A 20,936-nucleotide genomic window follows, 5' to 3' on the forward strand; every position below is an offset into this window, starting at 1 on the left:
TAAGGGACTGACTGTGTACACAAATTTGCAGAGGGACAATAGGGTTGAGGTCTGTTATTTCTCACCTCTATTTATTTAATTTATTTAAAAGCATTTTTACTGTTAAGCATGTTAGCTCTGGAGACATAAATCCAGTTTGAGAACTGCAAAACTAAGCATCTCTGATGGTATCTTCTAGACTGAGCACTGAGTCCCATTGGGTAGATAGAAAGATTAACCTAAATAATCTATACAGAAGCCCCTGGAACCCCATAAAACTGGGTCCCTAATCCATGAACTATTGGAACTCATTTACAAAACTTTTCTTAAACATTACATGACTATATTGTCTCATACTATAGAATTAGAATTTATAATCCCTATTCCAAGATGAGATATCTTTGAGCTATAATGTATCTTTAGATAGGATTTTTTTGATAAAATGCTTTTTGAGGGGGAAAAAACATTTTAAAAAAATCATTGATTTTTATCCACCCTGCTATTATTATTAAAGTAGGCTGTACACTAATTCGGAGCGCAGTTCTCTCAGCCCAACTCACTTTCAGTAAAACTGTATGCTCCACTCTACAAAGATGTATGCAGGACTAGTCCCACTGAGCTCAATGGACCTATCTGAATAGCTGCCACCTCCAGTAGGAGGCTCAAATGTAAGTCAAAGCTTGAAAACAAAAAATGGCAGAGTTTACTCATAGTGAGTAGTGCTTTTAACTGTATACACTCATCTGAAATTTGTTTGGCCTGCTCTTTGGCTTTTTCTTTTCGAAGAGGACAGAATTCTTCTGTACCACTTATTGTCCACAAAACTTCCCCTCTCACCTCCCCCTTACTTCATAGGCCCTCCAGCCGAGAGACCATCCTTTTAACAAAGAAGGGAATGTCAGACCTTGCCCTCTCTGGAGCCAGTTAATTCCATATAGTCAGACATGGCTTCAGTGGAAATTGAGTGATTAGCACCTTCAAAGAAGCACTCAGCACTTTGCAGGACTGAGTTCTTATTATGCATTTTGGATTTCTTCTTGGAAAATACACAGTAAAATTTGGGGGGAGGGGGGGGAAAAGCCAACAGCTATACGTAGCCTATTGACAGCAGCTCCCCTGATTAGGTAACTGCCCAAAGTTCTCCCTCAGGATTAAGAACAGGAGTACTTGTGGCACCTTAGAGACTAACAAATTTATTAGAGCATAAGCTTTCGTGGGCTACAACCCACTTCTTCGGATGCATATAGAGTGAAACATATATTGAGGAGATATATATACACACATACAGAGAGCATGAACAGGTGGGAGTTGTCTTACCAACTCTGAGAGGCCAATTAAGTAAGAGGAAAAAAAACTTGAAGTGATAATCAAGATAGCTCAGTATAGACAGTTTGATAAGAAGCAAGTGTGAAAATACTTACAAGGGGAGATAGATTCAATGTTTGTAATGGCTCAGCCATTCCCAGTCTTTATTTAATCCTGAGTTGATTGTGTCTAGTTTGCATATCAATTCCAGCTCAGCAGTCTCTCCTTGGAGTCTGTTTTTGAAGTTTTTCTGTTTTAAGATAGCCACCCGCAGGTCTGTCATAGAATGGCCAGACAGGTTAAAGTGTTCTCCCACTGGTTTTTGAGTATTATGATTCCTGATGTCAGATTTGTGTCCATTAATTCTTTTGCGTAGAGACTGTCCGGTTTGGCCAATGTACATGGCAGAGGGGCATTGCTGGCATATGATGGCATATATCACATTGGTAGATGTGCAGGTGAACGAGCCCCTGATGGTATGGCTGATGTGATTAGGCCCTATGATGATGTCACTTGAATAGATATGTGGACAGAGTTGGCATCGGGCTTTGTTACAAGGATAGGTTCCTGGGTCAGTGTTTTTGTTCAGTGATGTGTGGTTGCTGGTGAGTATTTGCTTTAGGTTGGGGGGTTGTCTGTAAGCGAGGACAGGTCTGTCTCCCAAGATCTGAGAGAGTAAAGGATCATCTTTCAGGATAGGTTGTAGATCTCTGATGATGCGCTGGAGAGGTTTTAGTTGGGGGCTGAAGGTGACAGCTAGTGGTGTTCTGTTATTTTCTTTGTTGGCCCTGTCTTGTTGGAGGTGACTTCTGGGTACTCGTCTGGCTCTGTCAATCTGTTTTTTCACTTCAGCAGGTGGGTATTGTAGTTTTAAGAATGCTTGAGAGAGATCTTGTAGGTGCTTGTCTCTATCTCAGGATTAAATTACTACAACATTAGCCAGATCTGTATGCCAACAGAAAAATCCCCCAGCCTGAAGTGAACTCTGCAAGATTTGGCCTTCAAGTAGTCTAAAACATTAAGCTTAGCCCAGCATATAAATATCACAATTTTCTGGAATTTTCTCAGTGTACTATGTTTTACTCATTGCTTTCACTGTATGGATAACTAAAGCAATTTTGAAGACATAACAGAAAACAACAATTGTCACTTAATAGCTTTAAGTATCAGATAAAATTAAGCGATATTGATTTTATATTTTAATAAAAACAGACGCCATCTGACCCTTATTTTCTGTCATATTCTATGTGTTTGAAAGAGCAATTGTTACTGTTGTAGAACACATAGCTTCTAGATTTTCATTCTGTTAATACATACACCAACTAATCACACAGCTCAATATTAATTTTACATCTCAGTTCAACTGTAAAGGGAAACATGCAAATGGCACATCCTAACACATGCTATTCTCATTAGTTTTAGCACTTGATTAAAACCAAAGACTTGGAAGAAAATTTGAACAGGGCACTCTAGTAAATGAAGCCAGAATCTGCCTTCAGAAAGGAAGATACAGTTTCTAGGTTTAAAACTATTAGAAAAAGATATGTTCAGCCATTGTCATGAAACATCTTTTCTTAGAATGGGAACAGATGCATTCAGTACCTATGAAAGCAAAATTTGTGAACAACTAATCCAGTAACCAGCCTCTGCTAAAATAGCAATAACGGAATGTATTTTTCTATTCACAATCCTCTGGAAGTTGCCATGAAAGCCAGGATGATCGGAGTAGCTCAGTTTGCACTATACAGCCTAAAAAGCCTTTTTGGAATTCCTTCTTGAGGCCAAGTGAAATACTTCCCCACATTGGTCTGGCTTTGGCCACACCTATTCTTTTGCACAAGATGCACAGAATCGCACCTTGCTTGGCTTTGTCCATCACACTCATGTAGGAAGACCATGGATGCTGATTCCAAGTGTAATATGTTGCACAAAACCCAACATGCATGGAACTGCCAGCTAACACCCTGACACTCACCTCCTTTCACTTCTTTGATGAGGATTTTCCATAGAATAGTGCTTCTTTTGGGCCATCAAGAAGAATTTACAGGGAAATGACATCTTGGAACCAGGCTGTAAAAATTTGCTAATGTCCTATGTTATATACTGAAGGGGAAGGATCTAATGCAGTGGTTCTCAACCTGCATCCCAATCAGCACAGAGCTGTGGCCTATGTGACATCCTCAAGGCCATACTAGTAGTACTGCCCACAATGGTAAATAGGTCGAGAACCACTTATCTAATGGGAACTACTGATACGCAATTGAATTACTAACCTTACTTATTTGATCCAGAAATGATCGCAACCCCAGAATAAAGTAGGAAAAGAAACTAAACTTGGCCTAAAACATCCTCTAAGATGGTTAAACAGATAACTTCTGGATACCAGTAAAATGGTATATCTTACATCTTCTGAAGAAAATACATTTGGGAGTGAAAACTAGCAAGCGCCTATAAAGGGGAAAGGATGGGTGATATCACAAGGTGGGGTTTTTTTTTGTTTTTTTTTTTTTCCCCCCCTGTCTTCATCTGATAAGTTGGAATAAACAACCCCATTTCTTTGGGCTGATACATGAAGATGACAAACAAATATTCAAAGGCAGTAATAATTTAACAGCAAAGGTTTGAACCAGTATCTTTATATTCTTAAATCCCATTGCATTGTTTATTTAGAATGTATTGCATATAAATCAATCCAATCATGAGGATCAATGTACTATTAAATTTTTTGAAGTTGAACATGGGTCAAACTACTTTGGCCTAACAGCCAAAGCGCTCAATCCTCTGTATGAACAAATGCAAGGTTATTTAGCTAGGAACAAAGAATGCAGATTGTATCTACAGACTAGGAGACTGTATTGCAGCCAGTAGATTTAGGAGTCATAGTGGACTAGCAATGGAACAAGATCTTCCAGTATGATGCTGTCACAAAAAGGGGCCAGTGCAATCCCAGGATATATAAACAAGGAAGTAGTGAGTAGGATTACAGAGGTAAATTTACCCCTGTGTATAGCATTGGTGAGACCGATCCATTTTAAAAAGGATGCTGAAAAACTGAAGGGTGCAGAAAAGATTCATGAGGGGGAAATGCCTTATATTAAAAGAGACCAATCTGTTCAGAAAATTGAAAGGTATCTTGATTATGGCATATAAATACCTTCACAGGGAGAATATACCAGGTACAATACCAGGAACCGTATATGGCCTTTATCGATCTGACCAAAGCCCTCGACTGTCAACCGTGAGGCTCTGTGGAAAATCATGTCAAAGTTTGGCTGCCCAAGCAAATTTATCAACATTGTAAGACTCTTCCATGACTAGATGACTGCTTCCATCCTGTACAGTGGCTCTACCTCTGAACGCTTTGTCATCCCAACTGGCGTAAAACAAGATTGTGTACTGACACCCACCCTTTTCTCACCATTTTCTTAGCAGCTATGAAAATGTTAACCCAAGACAGTCTACCAAAGGGCATTGGAATCCAATATCGGACTGACGGCAACCTCTTCAAACTTTCTTGTCTCCATGCTGATATTACTTTAGTTCTGGCAACAATAACCAAACTCTAGTATGCAGATAATTGTGCTGTAATTTCACACACAAAGGAGGATCTACAAACAGCCCTTAGTTGCTTCTCTGAAGCTTACAAAAGCCTAGGGCTAACTCTGAATATCGGCAAAACAAAAGTTCGCCACCAGCCAGCTCCCGGTCAATCATCAATCCCAGCAAGGAAGATAGACATTGACAGAGAACTGGAAAACGTGGACTACTTTGCCTATCTTGGCAGCCATCTCTCACAGAGGGCAGACATAGACGTTGAGACTGAGCACAGAATCCCCTGTACCAGCCTTGACTTTGGCAGACTCTCTCACCAGGTGTTCAACAATCACAACATCAGAACACACACTAGAGTTTTAGTTTATAAAGCGGAGGTAATCCGAACTCTCCTCTACGGTTGTGAGACTTGGGTGACCTATAGAAAACACCTGGAATGCCAGCACCTGCACTTTCTTCGAAAGATCCTCAACAAAGTGGTAGGATCGCCACATTAATGTCAGTGTCCTCACAGAGGCCAACATCTTCAGTGTTAAGGCCCTGATTATCCATCACTAGCTGAGGTGGACCGGGCACTGTGCGCGCATGCCTGATGTAAGCTTACCAAAACAATTGCTGTACACCCAACTCACCAAATGAGAAAGGAAATGGGGAGGCCAAAAGAAATGTTTTAAAGACATTCTCAAGAAAAACATCAAGAGATGTAACATCGACACCACACACTGGGAGACAGTAGCCCAGGATAGGGATAACTGGCAAAAACTTGTCAAAGAAGGAGCATCCACTTTTGAGGAAAATATCCTTGCCCTGGTCGCAGAAAAACACCAGAAAAGAAAGGATAGACAACTGTCATGCAGCAATCATGGCCCAACCCTGACTTCCAACAACACCTGCAATCTCTGCCAACAAGCTTATGGCTCAAGGATCAGACTCCTCAGTCACCAAAGGACTCATAAAAAAAAAAATAAAATAAAACCTGTGAAATAGATCATCCTCGACCTCAAGGGATCGCAGACGAAGACGAATGCCAGGTACTATAAGGCTACATTTTAGTCACGGGTATTTTTAATAAAAGTCATGGACAGGTCACGGGCCGTAAACAAAAATTCACCCCAAAATACCCACTGTGACTAAAACTTGGGCAGGGAGGGGTGGTCCGGGGGCACGGTGGGTGGTGGGGGAGGTGCAGAGCAGTGCCACAGGGAATCCAGGACAAATGCTGTCCCAGAGTCAGTCAGTCTGGACCAGAACTTGAAATGTACATTTTGGGACTGTCCCACCAAATTGGTGGCCTGGTCACCTTACCCCCAATGGAATCTTACTCTCCAAATCATGGAAAAACACTGCTCTGCCCAGTACCTTTATCTAATGCAGTGGTTCTCAACCAGGGGTATAGGGGCCCCCAAGCAAGTTTCAGGGAGTACGCCAAGCAGAACCAGTGTTAAGACTCTCTGGGGCCCAGGGCAGAAAGTCTAAGCCCTGCTGTGCTGGGCTGAAGCCCAGGGCCTGCGCCCATCCCCTGGGGCTGAAGCAGAAGCCTGATCAACTTAGCTTCGTGGGACACCAGGCAATTGCCCTGCTTGCTACCCCTTAACGCCAGCCCTAGCTTTTATATGTAGAAACCAGTTGTTGTGGAACAGGCGGGCTGTGGAGTTTTTAACTGCTTGTGCTTTTAACTTTTTGCATTTCACTCAATTGGACAATTAAAAATAGATGAGGTGTATTAACTTGTTTATACGCAGTTTCACTGTTTCTTCCAGTTAACCCAATGTTGCAATGTTTGGGTAGCAACAGTAAGGTTACATTTAAACCAAAACAAATTTTCCATTAAAGTTCAAAAATACATTTGTTATTAGGTTTTTAAAAAATACTCACACATGAACATTAACATTTGGAACAGAAGTACACAACAGTGGGTTACCTAGGAAGGTGGTGGAATCTCCTTCCTTAAAGGTTTTAAGGTCAGGCTTGACAAAGCCCTGGCTGGAATGATTTAGTTGGGGATTGGTCCTGCTTTGAGCAGGGGGTTGGACTAGATGACCTCCTGAGGTCCCTTCCAACCCTGATATTCTATGATTCTAACAGCATTCCTTTAAATTTAAAACCTAAATAGACAAGAATTTAAGAGGTAACAAAAAATTCGTAAAATTTGTATTCAAAGTCATTTTTCTTAACGGAATGAGCCAAACAGATGGTAAGAATATAGTTTACTTGGGAGCATTTGTGCAAGGTAAGCCAGGAAATCAGAAGCAACTGGCGACAAATTATGCTCTATGACAACATCCCATTTCAAATTCTATTCTACAGAGAGGTCTTATGTTTACATTCCATTTTTGAGCAAAACGTGAGCAGGAAAGCAACAGTCATTTGTGGGGCCTCAATTAGCTCAGAGGAAATAGGGCATGGTTAAAAATACTGATCTGTTAGAGTTTAAGAGTCAAAACTTAGTTCTCAAAATTGTAAAACAATATAAGAACCTTAAGGCACCTATCGTCTTGAGGGGACATAACAGGTCAGTTTAAAGTTCTTTTGGGAAGACTGAGGCTACGTCTACACTATGCAGCTTTTAGCCACACGGCTGTGCCGCTACAGCCAAGCCACTAAAAGGCATGTAGTGTAGCTGCTGTTTGTCAGCAGGAGAGGGCTCTTCTGCCGACAAAAAACTTCCACCCCCAACGAGTAGCTTTGTCAGCAGGAGAGCACTTCTGCCGACAAAGCGCTGTTCACGCTGGCGCTTGTTGTTGGCAAAACTTTTCTTTCAGTGGGGGTGTTTTTTTAAATACCTCTGAACGACAAAAGTTTTGCCTTTTACTTGCCAGCGTAGACAAAGCCTAACTTGCAAAACTCACAGCTCTAGCAGAGACTGTTTGGTATAAACTTGGAAAATTAAAAATTACATTCCTCACGGTGGCCAAGATCAAATGTTGTATAAGTTTAATACACTCCTATACTCCCATGAAGAAACTGCACTTGCAGAGAATTTGGGAAAGGTAATATATATTCTAAAAGAACTTTTCTATCTTTATAATTGCACATTAACTCACTTAATGTATGAATTAGGGCAGTTATCTAATAGCTAAACTGTCAAGAGGAAGTTGAAATCTTTACTCACAACAATGAAATGCTTAAAGGCCAATTAAGCTATATATTACACAACTTTTTAAAAGCAAGGAAAGAGAACACTCATGAAATCACCCTTTATAAAGGAATATCGCTGTACCCCTCTATTCTCAAATACAGGTTTTATCATCTTAAACAAAAAAGGCTTTCCAGCAAAGGAAGGTCCAAAAGATGGTATGAAGTCACAGTTTATCCTTACAGTAGAACAGTTTAGGAAACATAAAACACAGTGCTGGCTAATTTAGTGGGTAAAACTATGGCCTGTGTTTTGCAGAAGGTCAGACTTAGTTCCTTCTGGCTGTAAAAATATGCTAATCAGTGAATTCATTAATTGAATTGTCAGGTTTTGAAAAGTAAATATTTCTGGTATTTGTCCAAGTCTTTAATTGAGTATTTTATTATTTAAAAATAAAAATGTAATTCTTCAATTAACAACTGGATATCATTTTAAAGGATTAATATTCAGGTAAAGTGATACTAGTACATAGCTATATTGCCATGTAATCTTGGGGAAAATAATTTTTCACTTATAGGCATGTGTACAATAGGGAGTATAGCAATGCATGCCAACATATTTCATGAAAAGCTCAGAATCCAAAAGATTTAGGCTCAAAGAGTACAAAACAGAGGGAAAACAAAGATCAATCAATTAAAGTACTGTGTTTTAGAGAAATCAAGTAAAATAAATCAAACAGTATATTTCCATATAAAAGTTGCACTTTTAATTGCAGCCAACTAAAATATATCTAAATTAAAAAAGAATATTTCAAAAATGATCACTGAGTATTTATCTGATACAATGCACATGAAGTCTAACAATGTTTATTTCACAGGTTATGAACTACTGAGCTGTTTCCTCCCTCCAGTAATTTTGAAAGATAAGCTTCATTTCAGGAAGTGGGTATCAACCACGTTGTTCAGGATTTCACTGTGACTCCAAAGATAGAAGGAAAAATGGAAAGCAAACACATTGCCCTTAAGTTACCTCAAAAAGATAATCATGAAACCACAAGCTTTATCTACTCAAAGATGTGACAAGAATCAGCAATTCATCAGCACAACACTAAGCAAAATAGATTAGTTTACATATCTACATGCAGATAAAACCAATTCCTCAAATATGTCAGGAATCTATTCAGAATTACGAAGTAAGAAGTTGGAAAGGGAAAAGTGTCTGATTTCATTGGATGCTTTTAAATATCACTTAATCCAAATTTTTTGTTTTGGTTCTGATACATAAACACAAATGAGTGACACCAAAAGTAAAGAAATCTTAAGCACCCAAAAAAATTAGTGTGTAATTACTTCATTTTACTTGAAATAAATTTTCTAGATGAGTTTCATACCTGTCCAATAAAATATGTCCATGTTTTTTATACATATATATACACAAACACACACACACACAGGTAGGTTGTATTTTTTTATACATTAGATTAAAACACTCAACCTACAGCAACACGTTTTAAAGCAACTTGTTCATATACTTTTAATCATTTATGTGCTGTAAAATTTTACTTTGAAAGGCGCTACATTAAAAGAAATTATGCATGTTCATTTTCAAAAAATGTTTTTCTGAGTACATGTGCATATACCTAAAATTCCAGCCAAAGCAACTGGCTTAAATAATTAATGTTTACAAAGTGCTTTGAGAGTCTTTGATAGAAAACGCTAAGTACTATTGCTGAATGCAAAGATCTCCATTTAAATGACTTAAGGTTTGATTTACCTTCACGCAAAAGAACAAGTTAGGAATTAATCTTTGTCCTATTACAACTCAACTAGTACTGTATAAATGCTATATCTCTAGGTCATTAGTTCAAATCCAAATCAGCTTAAAAGTGATGAAAAGTAGTCAGTGACTATGTGAAGCCAGTTGCTTCAGATTAATTCCTAGTACATCTCACAAGCTATCAGTATATCATTATTTGAGGGTGTGTCCCATTCAGCATTATGGGCTGAAAAAAGGTCTAAGGCTGATGATAAGGGAATTTATTAGCTCATGATATGTTTGTTATCGAATTAACAGGAAGTTCCCTCAAGATATATTGAAGTTTTTAATATTCAAGTTTTAAATGGAAAAAAACAAACTACCAGAATAACAAGTGTCAAAACTGCTGAGAGGCGAGTTAGCAAAGTTGACCCAGGCCTACAGTATTGGAAGGGGGTTCATTTTCCTTCCAATGGAACTGGAATAAAGGAGCCCCCTCTCCAGCATTGGAAATACAGAATATGTCTGCTTGTGTAAGAAATCCCACTAATAGTTCTCCAGCACAGGCTTCTCTCAAAGTAAAGGGCTACTATAACTCCTTTGTGCTGATCAGTTATTGTATGCTCAACATTCAAGCTGTTTGCCAGCAGCATCTCTTTCCTTAACTCATAATTCCTCCCTGAGTCATTAAGTGGTAGAGGCCTGTGCTTTTGGCAGTAAAAGTCCCCAAATCAATATCCACCAACAATCGATGGAGGGATCACTAAAGTTGTACAGGGATTTGAACGTCTGTGGACCTCAGGCTCTCGGGACAAGCTTCCTTTGACAGTATGATGTCTAACATGCTGGCTAAGTGAATCTTATTTATTTCTACTGACTACTTCCTCCATGTAGAGGGTTAGAGATTACTGCTACTATCAGCTAATGGAGTTACTCCTTTAGTTAACATAGTAGAGGCCTGTGCTTTGGCACTGGAGGTCCCAAATTCACTGCCGGCTGACCAGCTGGGGCACAGATTGTTGCACAGTGGCAGCCCTGGCTTTAATCTTTCACACACTTAATGAACATGTACAATTGTGGGTCTCTCACTATACTGTAGTTTTGTATTTGCTGCAGAGCAATCATATTCTGAAGCCTGTAATACACACCCACATACAAAGGACCAGGAATTGCATGATTGGAAAAAATATTCAGTTATGCTATAGTGCCTGTACAGCATTCCTGCAGTGATTAGTTATTCAATATTACTGGCACTAATTACTTCCATGAACAGGCTCAACAGAGAGGCAGGGAATAAATAAGCAGAGAGTTTGAGCTACTCGCTCACCTTTAAGCATAAAATGCGAGGCTCACTGACAGGGCAGCCAATGAGGCTACCTCCGCTAATCAACTTTTACTTAAGCTATGGGGACTTCAGTTCCTGATGATGTCAACCTGGCACCTCTCCCAGAAAAATATAGAGTGATCTTTATTAAAAGAAAGAAAGAAAAAGAAAAAACGCAGGTTAACAATGTAAATGTCAAGTGTTAATGGTGTAGTTGTAAGCAATGCATTATTTTAAATGTTTGATAACAGAAATACCAGCAAAAGGAGTACAGCTTTAAGGATTAGTTTTATGTAACATTAGAACGTTCCTGCCTGTAACAGATATTCCTTACCTCACTTTCATAAATTCAGTAAACGAAACATTTCCACTACCACTGAAGTGGGATATTTGGGGGAAAAAATGGTGTTATTTGGTTATGATTAAAGTATATTGTCAATTCTTTAAAAAGATAGGAATTGTACTACTATGTATTACGCAACAGCAAGCATATTTGTTAATGTTAAACAAATCTTTCACATGGTCCCCCACTTAATGAGGTCTGTTTGTGTGCATCATATCATAGGGCTGGGGCCAAACAGGAATCCACTTTACCACCAACAATCTAAACAGGTATTTAGGTCCCAATTCACTAAAACACTTAAACATGTTTTGCTAAATAGGGATAGACTTAAGCATGTGCTTAAGTACTTTGCTAAAATCAGGGCCATATCAATGAGCACCAAAGACACTGTATTACCTTTACTATTTATAAAAAAAAAAAAAAAAAAAGTGGTAGAATTTCAGTATAACAATGTTAATTTAACTGGAATTTTGAAGCCTTAGGGTGTTTGCACATTCAATAATCCTACTAAATACACAACAGATGAACAATGCTGGCAGATTGAAAATTTATTTCCCAGCAAGTTTCAAGGTTTTTACCCCTTTTTCATTAATACAGTTATTGCATATTACTACGATTACAGTAGGAGGGAAGAAAGGGAACCCTAAAGATTTTCCTTCACAGTCCTCTCCCTTCTCCCTACTAGAAAAGAAAAAAAAATCTATTTTTAAATTACAAGTCTTTTAAAAATGTGTATTTCATTTCAGTATTTAAAGCAGGAAAATTCAGCAGTAATCCTAATCTCAAAACAAACATTTATATGGCTAAAATAATAAGCAGGTGTAAACATACTCATTCAGACCAACCACAGGATTTAAGTATATCTACAGGGTTGCTAATCTCTTTTAACAAACTACTTCAACATTTCATTGCGTGGGGTGTTCCTAACATTTTATGATAGATCTGCAAGAGAAACTTTTGACTGGTTCATCTTTTTTGACCTCTGACTTAATAAATTTTCCACCCGTGGTCATGTTAAGGAAGGCTGGAAAACTGGAAACAACCATTCAAGACAACACCAAGACCGGTCTTCCTTTTCCTCAAATGCTTCTTTTCTGTTCTTGTTCTGATATGCGCCAATCTATTTCTTCTATTCAGAAAAGTCTGCCTACAATTCCAAGAGCCTCTAACATGAGCTTCCTCCAGCAGTGCCATTTATAGACCCAAGCACAAGGTACTTCTAGCTGTCTGGATTTTAAACTTATTAAAAGAACAATAGTTTTCCCATTCACCCTGCTTCAGGCCACCTCAGTAACAGCACTGCCACATACCCATAACTTGAACTCTAGGATTTTTAATGATGTGGAATTTGAGAACAGCACTCTTCTAGAACAGGACCTAGTTTCCTACCTGAATCATGACTAAGTGAACTGTTGCTGAAACAGTTCTGGAATGCAATTTCCCATCTCATATATATATATAAAGCGACTGCATCTCTTCTTGGAAGAGGATTCAAAGCTAGTAGTTCACAACCTGAACACTGAGGCATAACAGGAAAACTAATTTAAGAGAGGTCAAAGTCAGATTACTTTTACAGTTTCCTATAGACAAAGGCAATGGTTGCTGTTATTCTATCCACTACCTCAGGCAGGTGATTATTTAGAGCACATGCATCCAAGCCTCTATCTGGTTGATAATTCCTTCAGACATGTGGAGAGTTAGCAGCTGTCTCATTTCACTTGACACTCCTTTCAGACAAGTTTCAGTTTAAAGCAGTGACTCTTACAACATACACAAACTCCCCAGAGCAGTGACCTTCTCCTCCCAGTCTCCTCTGATGATCCAAATAGTGTTAAATCAAAACATAAACCACAACCACTGAAGTTTATACAGATTAATGATTTCCCCCTCCTCTGGGGACAGGAAGGAGCAGAAAGAAAAGCAGAGTTGTTTAGGAAAGAAATGTATGAAATAATTGTTTTTTAAATAATATTAATTAGCTAGGAAATTAGTGCCTCAAAGGTAATAAGCAGTCATTTAAAAAAAGCAGAGAAGCCTACAAAACTCCTAAAGAGGAACCGGGAAACATTACAAAACACCACCCAATATTATTCCATAGCTCTGATCAATCTACAACTACAATAAAAGTTTTGCTCAAGTAATGCTTGAAGGATTTAACCTTTGATAAAAACTGGTAAGTAACACAAAGAGATCAAGGGAGAAGGCAGGGCAGATGGTTTATTCACAAGAAACCTTACAAAATGCATGCAGAAAAAGTTAAGATGTATTTAAAAAGAATTCCAGGACACTTTCTAACCTAAATAGTATATTTAAGTTCAGCTACACATGCTAATGACCTCTTACTTTCTTTCCAATTTAAGTATTTGAACAAAGTTTGCACAAGAATATGCTTTAATTAGGGTTACCATTCGTCCGGATTCCCACGGACATGTCCGGCTTTTAGAGTTAAAAATAGCATCCGGGGGGAATTTGTAAATGTCCGGACTTCTCCCCCATCGTGGCTGACAGGGCAGCCGGCCGGATGGTGCCACTTACATGGGGCTCCGACAGCCAGAGAGAGCCCCTCCTCCGCTTCCCCCTCCTCTCCCCTGCAGCTGAGAGCACTCCCTCCCTCCCCGCATTCGCAGATCACCAGCCGGCCGTTCGCACCGGCAGTCTGGAGCTCCACCCCCTGCTCCTCCTCCCCGGCATGCTGGTCTGAGCAGCAGGGTAAGGGGGCCAGGGGGTCGGAGAAGGGGCAGGGAGGTTCTGGAGGGAGCAGTCAAGAGACAGGGAGCGGGGGGCGGTCGGGAGTTCAGGGGGGGTTTTCTGGGGGTGGGGGTGTGGATAAGGTTTTGGGCAGTCAGGGTACAGGTAGAGGGTAGGGTCTCAGGAGGGGGCAGTTAGGGGACAAGGAACAGGGAGGCTTAGGTAGGGGGTGGGGTTCTGGAGGTCAGTTAGGAGCAGGGGTCCCAGGAGAGGTAGTCAGGGGACAAGGAGCGGGGGGGGGGGGGGGGGAGGTCTGGGGGGGGGGTTAGGGGGCAGAGTGGGGAGAGGGATTGGAGCAGTCAGGGGACATGGAGCAGAGGGGTTTAGATGGGTCGGGAGTTCTGGGGGAGGCTGTCAGGGGGTGGGGAGTGGTTGGATGGGGCGTGGGAGTCCTGGGGGTCTGTCTGGGGGTGGGGGTGTGGATAAGGGTTGGGGCAGTCAGGGGACAGGTAGGGTCCTAGGGGGCCAGTTAGGATGGGGGGAGGGTCTCAGGAAGGGGCAGTCAGGGGCCAAGGAGCAGGGAGGCTTAGGTAGGGGTTGGAGTCCTCGCGGGCAGTTAAGGGCAGGGGTCCCAGGAGGGGGCAGTCAGGGGACAAGGAGCGGGGGGAGGGTTGGAGGTTCTGAGGGGGGCAGCAAGTGGGAGGGAGTGGAAGGGGCAGGGGCGGGGCTAGGGCAGGACAGGGGCGGGGCACCTCCCGTCCTCTTTTTTGCTTGCTGAAATACGGTAACCCTAGCTTTAATGTAATAAATTGCCCAATAAATCTCCCTGGTTTCAGTCCTAGATTGGGCAGTTATAAAGTAATATTTCAGTTCTGCAGGTTTCTTGTTTATTTTAGTCAAGATGCAGATAATTTAGTAAATAAAAAAGGAGGACAGAGGATTAATGTATATACTAGAGTCATTAGGGAAATCAAAACAAGATTTGCTTTTCGAAATTCACGTTCTTTAGAAATTAAGTTGGCACTGATGGGGAGGGAGGGATGAGTCTATTCCAATTAGCAACCAAAACCCTAGCACAAATGCAAAGGAAGCTCCAGAATAGTCCATTTTAGATTACTTTACAATGGGACAGCAGTTCTAAATGCAAAGCAGTAGCTTATAATACTCCCAAAATGAGTTGGAAAATTTCAGAGACAAGACAAAAATTCCAACAAAAACAAATACCCAGAAACAAATGTTTTCAACACTTTCAGAAACTTTTATTCCATTTCCTAATCAGCTCTGATCACTCGGCAGTTCGACTGAATATCGCAACATTTATTTCAGGCAACAGGAACTATTTAGAAAGATATAAAATAACAGAATATGCTTATAAATTCTGAAAGGCAATATCCATTTCTAACAAAATATTAGCTGAGATACAGAGTTTCATATCTTTAGTAATGCAGAGAGAAGAGTTTAGTAGGGAATCTGATTTCCTTCTTCCAACTGAAGATGAACCAGTAATCTCCTGTGTATAGAGGAAAGACAAAGGGTATTCCTGATTTGTTTCTTCAGCCACAAAAAAGTACAGCTAACAGTTAAAGAAACAATTACAGCTATTACTAATTACACTTAGCCCTGATCTTACTGCTAAAAGATACCCAACTCCAATGTTTTGCCCAGCATTGAAGGGGGTGCAACTGATGCCTGTTAAAAAATGGTTCCTTTTTACATTCACTTCCTGATGCGAGTCCAAAACTGTACCAAATAAGCTCTCCCTAGCTCAATGAGACTAAAATGCAGTTGGTTAACTTCTTCTAGGTTTTGATGTCCTTGCTAAATACAGAATTAGAAAATGATGTTTGTGGGGGCAGGTAGGCCAGCCTGCTCTGGGTAGTTCTCTAAATGAAGAGAGAACACTAATACCAATCAAAGTAATTTAAACTGATGTGTCTTCTGTTATTAAATTTTTTAGAAGGCAATGTGACCTGGTGGTTAGAGCAAGAGACCTTGAGTCAGGAAATGTTGGATCTACCCCACTACTCTGCCACTGTCTCACTGTGTGGTCTTAGGCAAGTCACAACTACTGCCTTGTTATCCTCACCTGTAAAATGGAGGAAATATTTACTCACCTGTGTAAACCACAAAATCCTACCCTTGTGAAGATTAAGCCTAAAGTTTACAAAATTAAAAAACAACAACTCTGATGACATATTCGTTAGATATAATTCCAAAATAAAACCAACCAGCCTTATGAAACAGACAAGTTTGTACAGCTCCGATTTTCATCACCTGAGAACTGTTTTCCAAAAGCTAATCTTCTAGAAATGAGTGTCAGCATGTTTAATTATAAATGTGGATGAAAGTTCTGTGTGATCATTTTGTTTTATACAATCTGTTCTGTGCATTTTAAACTGCAGCTCTAGGAGGTCCTGAATTTTTTTTTTTTTTTTTTTAAACCATCACTGATTTCTTGGCTTTAATTCCATTAAGGAAAAGCAATTATGGAAGCCAAGCCTGCCTGCTTCCTTTGGTAGAAACCACTTGCTCTTATCACAGTATAAACTTTTACTTTAATTTAAACTATAAAAGCATTTTTTCAATATTATATTTGCCAGCTTCAGCACAACAATATAAATTTTTAAAACACTTTTTCCTACATTATCTCAACTGCCTCTCCCCTCCTCTTCTCTCACAAGTATGAACAACTCTTATTAAATGAAAATGACTTCACACACTTCAGGCCCAGTTGAGCTGTGCTTACTCACAATGAGTAAAAAAGTAGTCCTACTGAACTCAAAGGATGACAAACCATACAGCAGAGTAAAGATGACAAAACTAGGCCCCACTCAGTGTCCCCAGGCTCTCTACACAAAAGTTAATTTTAGTTAGACATATAGCTATTCATCTTTAATATGCAACTACAAGCAAAAGTAATGGTAAAATGATCAACCAGCAATCTAACAAGTGAAATTCTAATTTTGAAATAGATCTTCCTTTATAGCAATAGTGTAACAGAAATATGAAACCAAGCTACACAAAGAAAACCAAAACCCATTTGGTGCTTTTATCTCTGCTAAGAAATTAATCCAAATACATGCAGCACTGCTGCAGTGATTCAGATTAAATTCATATAGACAGTGCCTTTGGAAATGCATAAAAATATAAAGAATTCCTCCAGTACCAAGAGTATTGTGACTATTCAGATGAGGGGTAAAAACGTAAGATCCAATAATTTAATATTAAATTAATGGATTTTAAGTGGTTCTGCTAAACACCAGGAGGATCCAACAAGCTTCAGGAAAAAGTTATGCATAAATTCTAGATTTGGAAGACATTGAATTACAATTTTATTTAGACCAAAATAAATATGATCAATATTAACTGATCACAGTCCGTTGCACATTACACACTTCAAGGATATTTCCAATGCACAAAGTCAGATAGTAGTTTTCTTTGTTAATATTTAATTTACAGTTTTGCAATCAACTAAGACCCCAAAGCCAGACTGAGATTCAGGTGGGCAGACCAGTGTTTGTTGAAGAGCCCTATTTATGTCATGGAATTCCATGCAGCTGCAAGGGTCTGCAAATGTGGTTATCAAGACAGAATTGGGTCCTAATTCTAGCAAGATCAAAAAGGGATAGATATATACATAACAGGTGATAAAGCAAGAAACACAAACCCACACAGACAAACCACATGTGGTCTTATATTACCGTAGCGTTGTAACTTCTTCCCAAATATCTGCAACAATTTTCACAGAGAGGGTAACATTCCCACCTTAAGTTGATTACCGGTAATTTACAAAGGGTTGTTTTTTAGTTTTTTTAACTGTTGACTTTTTATTTATTTGAACAGTTATTTGATTCTACTCTGATATATTTATACATTTGTTCCTTTAAAAAAAAAAAAAAAAAAAAAAGAAGAACTATATACAGCTTATTTCTTCCTTTAGTTTGGTACAAAATCATGAAATATGTATGGAGAAAAAATTTACAGTACCAAAGTTCTGTCAAGCCTACACATTTGGGAACATTTGTATTACTATAAGCACTATATATGCACACACTATATGCTATAGGCACTATATGTGCACACACACAGTAAGAAACAGTCCGTGCCCTGAAAAGCTTACATTCAAAATAAATAAGAGACCAAGACTACATTTATTATTCCCATTTTACAGATGGGGAACCAGGGCACAGAGAGATTACATGACTCTGCCAAAGTTACGCAGAAAGTCTGGCAAAGAACTAGGAAATGAACCCAGATCTTCCCAGTCCCAAGACAGTGCATTAACCACAAGATTGGCCTTCCTTATGCTGTCATCAAAAGGGTTAATGGCATAAAGTTAAACTTGAACACGAGATTTATTACATTCCAATTCTGCAGTTGGATTAGTGTAAATGGAACCTCATACAAAGTCTCAGAATTTTTAAGATGTAAAGCATCATAAAAGCGTAAAATAACGTCCACCAAAAAAGCACCAATGCAAATAATTCAGATGGACATATGCAGTTTTTTCACAAAGCCATGCCTATGAGATGTGCAAGCAGTCTTATGGGAAAATGGCCATAGCTATGATTATTTGCCCAATTTTCTGCTCTTAAGCAAAAAATATATTCAGAGCACCAAGTACAGAGATCAATTAACATGTAACTAAACAGATTAGCACACAATGCAACTCTTCCCCTCATGCCCCCACCCCAAATGAAAAAAAAATATATTTTCCTTCTCTGCTCTATTTTTACAATCTGGTGCACTGGTATTTTGGATGATTTCCAAAAGTATTCTTTTCAGGGACTTCGCAAGTAAGTGCCAGATTTCCAAATTATTTTAGCGGACTCTCTTATACTGCTTCACAGAACAGCACAGAATTAATAAGGGATCCAGCAGTCACAACTTTTCAAATGCAAATATGTTGCAATCTGGTAAATACAGCCCTTAAAAAAAACCTCCCCCAGCATCTAAAATCCAGCACACAACTTTTGTTCCCACGAATCAAACTGAAAGTTACAGCAACTCATTAACAGAATCTCCTTAATGAAACTGCCAAAAATGTTATGGACTTTTCAGTTTCTTGAATCCCACCACTAATCAATCTCATCTAACAGTTGATGAAAGCATAACTCTTTAAACATATATGAAACTACTACTGAGGTTTTGCCTCTGGAAAAGTAATGCTATTGCCCCCCAATTCCTCTGACAGGGTGTGGAAAAAGAAACTTGGGGTCTGATTCTGATCTCCTACTGATGCAACTCCATTGATGTTATTGGCATCTTACACAGCTGCAAGCAAAAGGAGAATCAGGCTACTGGACTTTTTTCTAAAGAGCTTCCAAAAGTAGCTGAAGCAACATTAAGAAGCTGCTTCTCTCTTAACAAAAGCACACAAGCAACTCATTGTCTGAGCCCATGCTTAACCCAACGTAGACAGGGTGGGGCAGGGATTTCTGGATAGGGATATTTTATTTGTACCTGTTATCTCCCTGTTTGATGTTTGAAGGGGGAGGGTGCAGCACAGTCTGATTCCCTTGCATCTCCACAATACATTTGGTGTTCAACTCCAGCTCTGGAAGAGAACATGCCAGAGGGCTTTACCTACCAGAATAGACCCTCGTGCAAAGAAGGGGCCACATGCACCCCCTCCACCCTGCCAAACTGCGCTCCCCCCAACGTCTCCCCAGAGCTACTTGCAGAACAACCCGTACCCCACACTACTACTGGGGAGGTATGTGGGCGGGGGGAAAGAGTTTGGTATTTCTCCCCAGAGCCTGAGGCTCCCCTAGCTAATTCCCGGGGCTGTTTGGAGAACTGCCCTCCTTAGGGGGCGGTTCTCCAGGCAGCCCTGAGGAGAAACTGGGGGAGCCGCAGGCTCACCCTGAACCTCCACCAGCCGAGGGAAGGTGTGTGCACGTGGGGGGAAGGGGGAGAGGACTCAAAATGATCTGAAAAAGCAGGGTCCCTCCCAACCCCCGTGGGAGCAGCGGCTGTGACAAGGGACGCTTCAGCCACACCCCGGGGTGAGAGTTTTTGCTCATTGATTGTTGCGGGGTCCGTGAGCCCTGGCGACCCCCCAGCCGGCTTCTGGCGCGGGGGTGCGCCCGCTAAGCCGCTGTGGAGAGAAGCAGCGGCGGGGTGCCCAGCTGCGGGGCTCTCCCGCGGGCAGCCGGCGGCTCGGTTTACCTCTGCGGTTCATGGGCCGGACCCTGACGGCCACCTTCACCTTGGTCTCCGACATCTTCCCCGGCGGCGCCCAGCTCCCTCAGCGCTGCCGCTGCTGCCGGGGGGCCGCTCACAGGGACGGGTCGCTGCCAGCCCCGCGCTGCCCGCGGCGAGGCGCAGCCCCAAGGTCCATCCCCGGGGAGGGGGGGAGAGGGGGGCGGCGGCCGAGCAGCTCCGGGCTGCCTCTCTCTGTCTGACTCCGCGTCTGTCCGCCTCTAGCCTCGTTTGCATAACAGCTCCCGCCGCTCCGCTCCCCGGCGCTGCCGCCTCCCCGTCCCGACCGCCATCTTCCGCCCACAACGGCCAGCGGCTCCCTCGCCGAACAGACCGCAGCCAGCAGCCTAGGAGACGGGCGGGTTAACTGGGGGTAGAGGGGAGGGTTTTCCGGAAAGACACGGAAACAGCCGAGTGTCTCCGAGGCAGGGGGCGTGGAACGGAGCGTCCCAGGGTAACCCCGCCCCCGCCGCCTAGGCATGCGCACATCCTTCGCGCCCCATGCGCAGGGGGAACAGCGAAGTCGCGAAGAGCTGCCTGCCCGTACTGTGCCCTCAATGGCGCGCGCGTAGGGCGAGGTGGGAGGGAGCCGAGCGCTGAGCGAGCAGCAGCCGAGGCAGGTGAGGGGCGGGTGAAAGAGCCCGTGAAAAGCTGCGTGGTGGAGGTCGGGTGTTAGGCGGGGAGGGGGGTGAGGTGCTGACCCAGGGGGA

At 41.2% G+C, this 20,936-nt stretch overlaps 1 protein-coding gene across 4 annotated transcripts in view; it reads right to left on the bottom strand.

Annotated features, from left to right (window-relative positions):
* KIF13A (kinesin family member 13A) overlaps positions 1-20,559 on the bottom strand; it is a 204,959-nt gene extending 184,400 nt beyond the window's left edge. For all 4 annotated transcript variants that reach the window (XM_024217442.1, XM_024217417.1, XM_024217426.1 and 1 more), the window contains exons 1-2: positions 20,194-20,559; positions 19,486-19,579 (exon numbers count right to left, since the gene is read on the bottom strand). In XM_024217442.1, the coding sequence (XP_024073210.1) occupies positions 19,486-19,579; positions 20,194-20,248 (149 nt within the window). In that variant the 5' untranslated portion in view covers positions 20,249-20,559. The remainder of the gene's footprint in view (positions 1-19,485; positions 19,580-20,193) is intronic.
* Between the last annotated feature and the right edge of the window lie 377 nt (positions 20,560-20,936).

This window comes from Terrapene carolina, unplaced genomic scaffold (genome assembly GCF_002925995.2).
Source record: "Terrapene carolina triunguis isolate 2854851 unplaced genomic scaffold, T_m_triunguis-2.0 Scaffold58, whole genome shotgun sequence".
NCBI classification, from domain to species: Eukaryota; Metazoa; Chordata; order Testudines; family Emydidae; genus Terrapene; species Terrapene triunguis.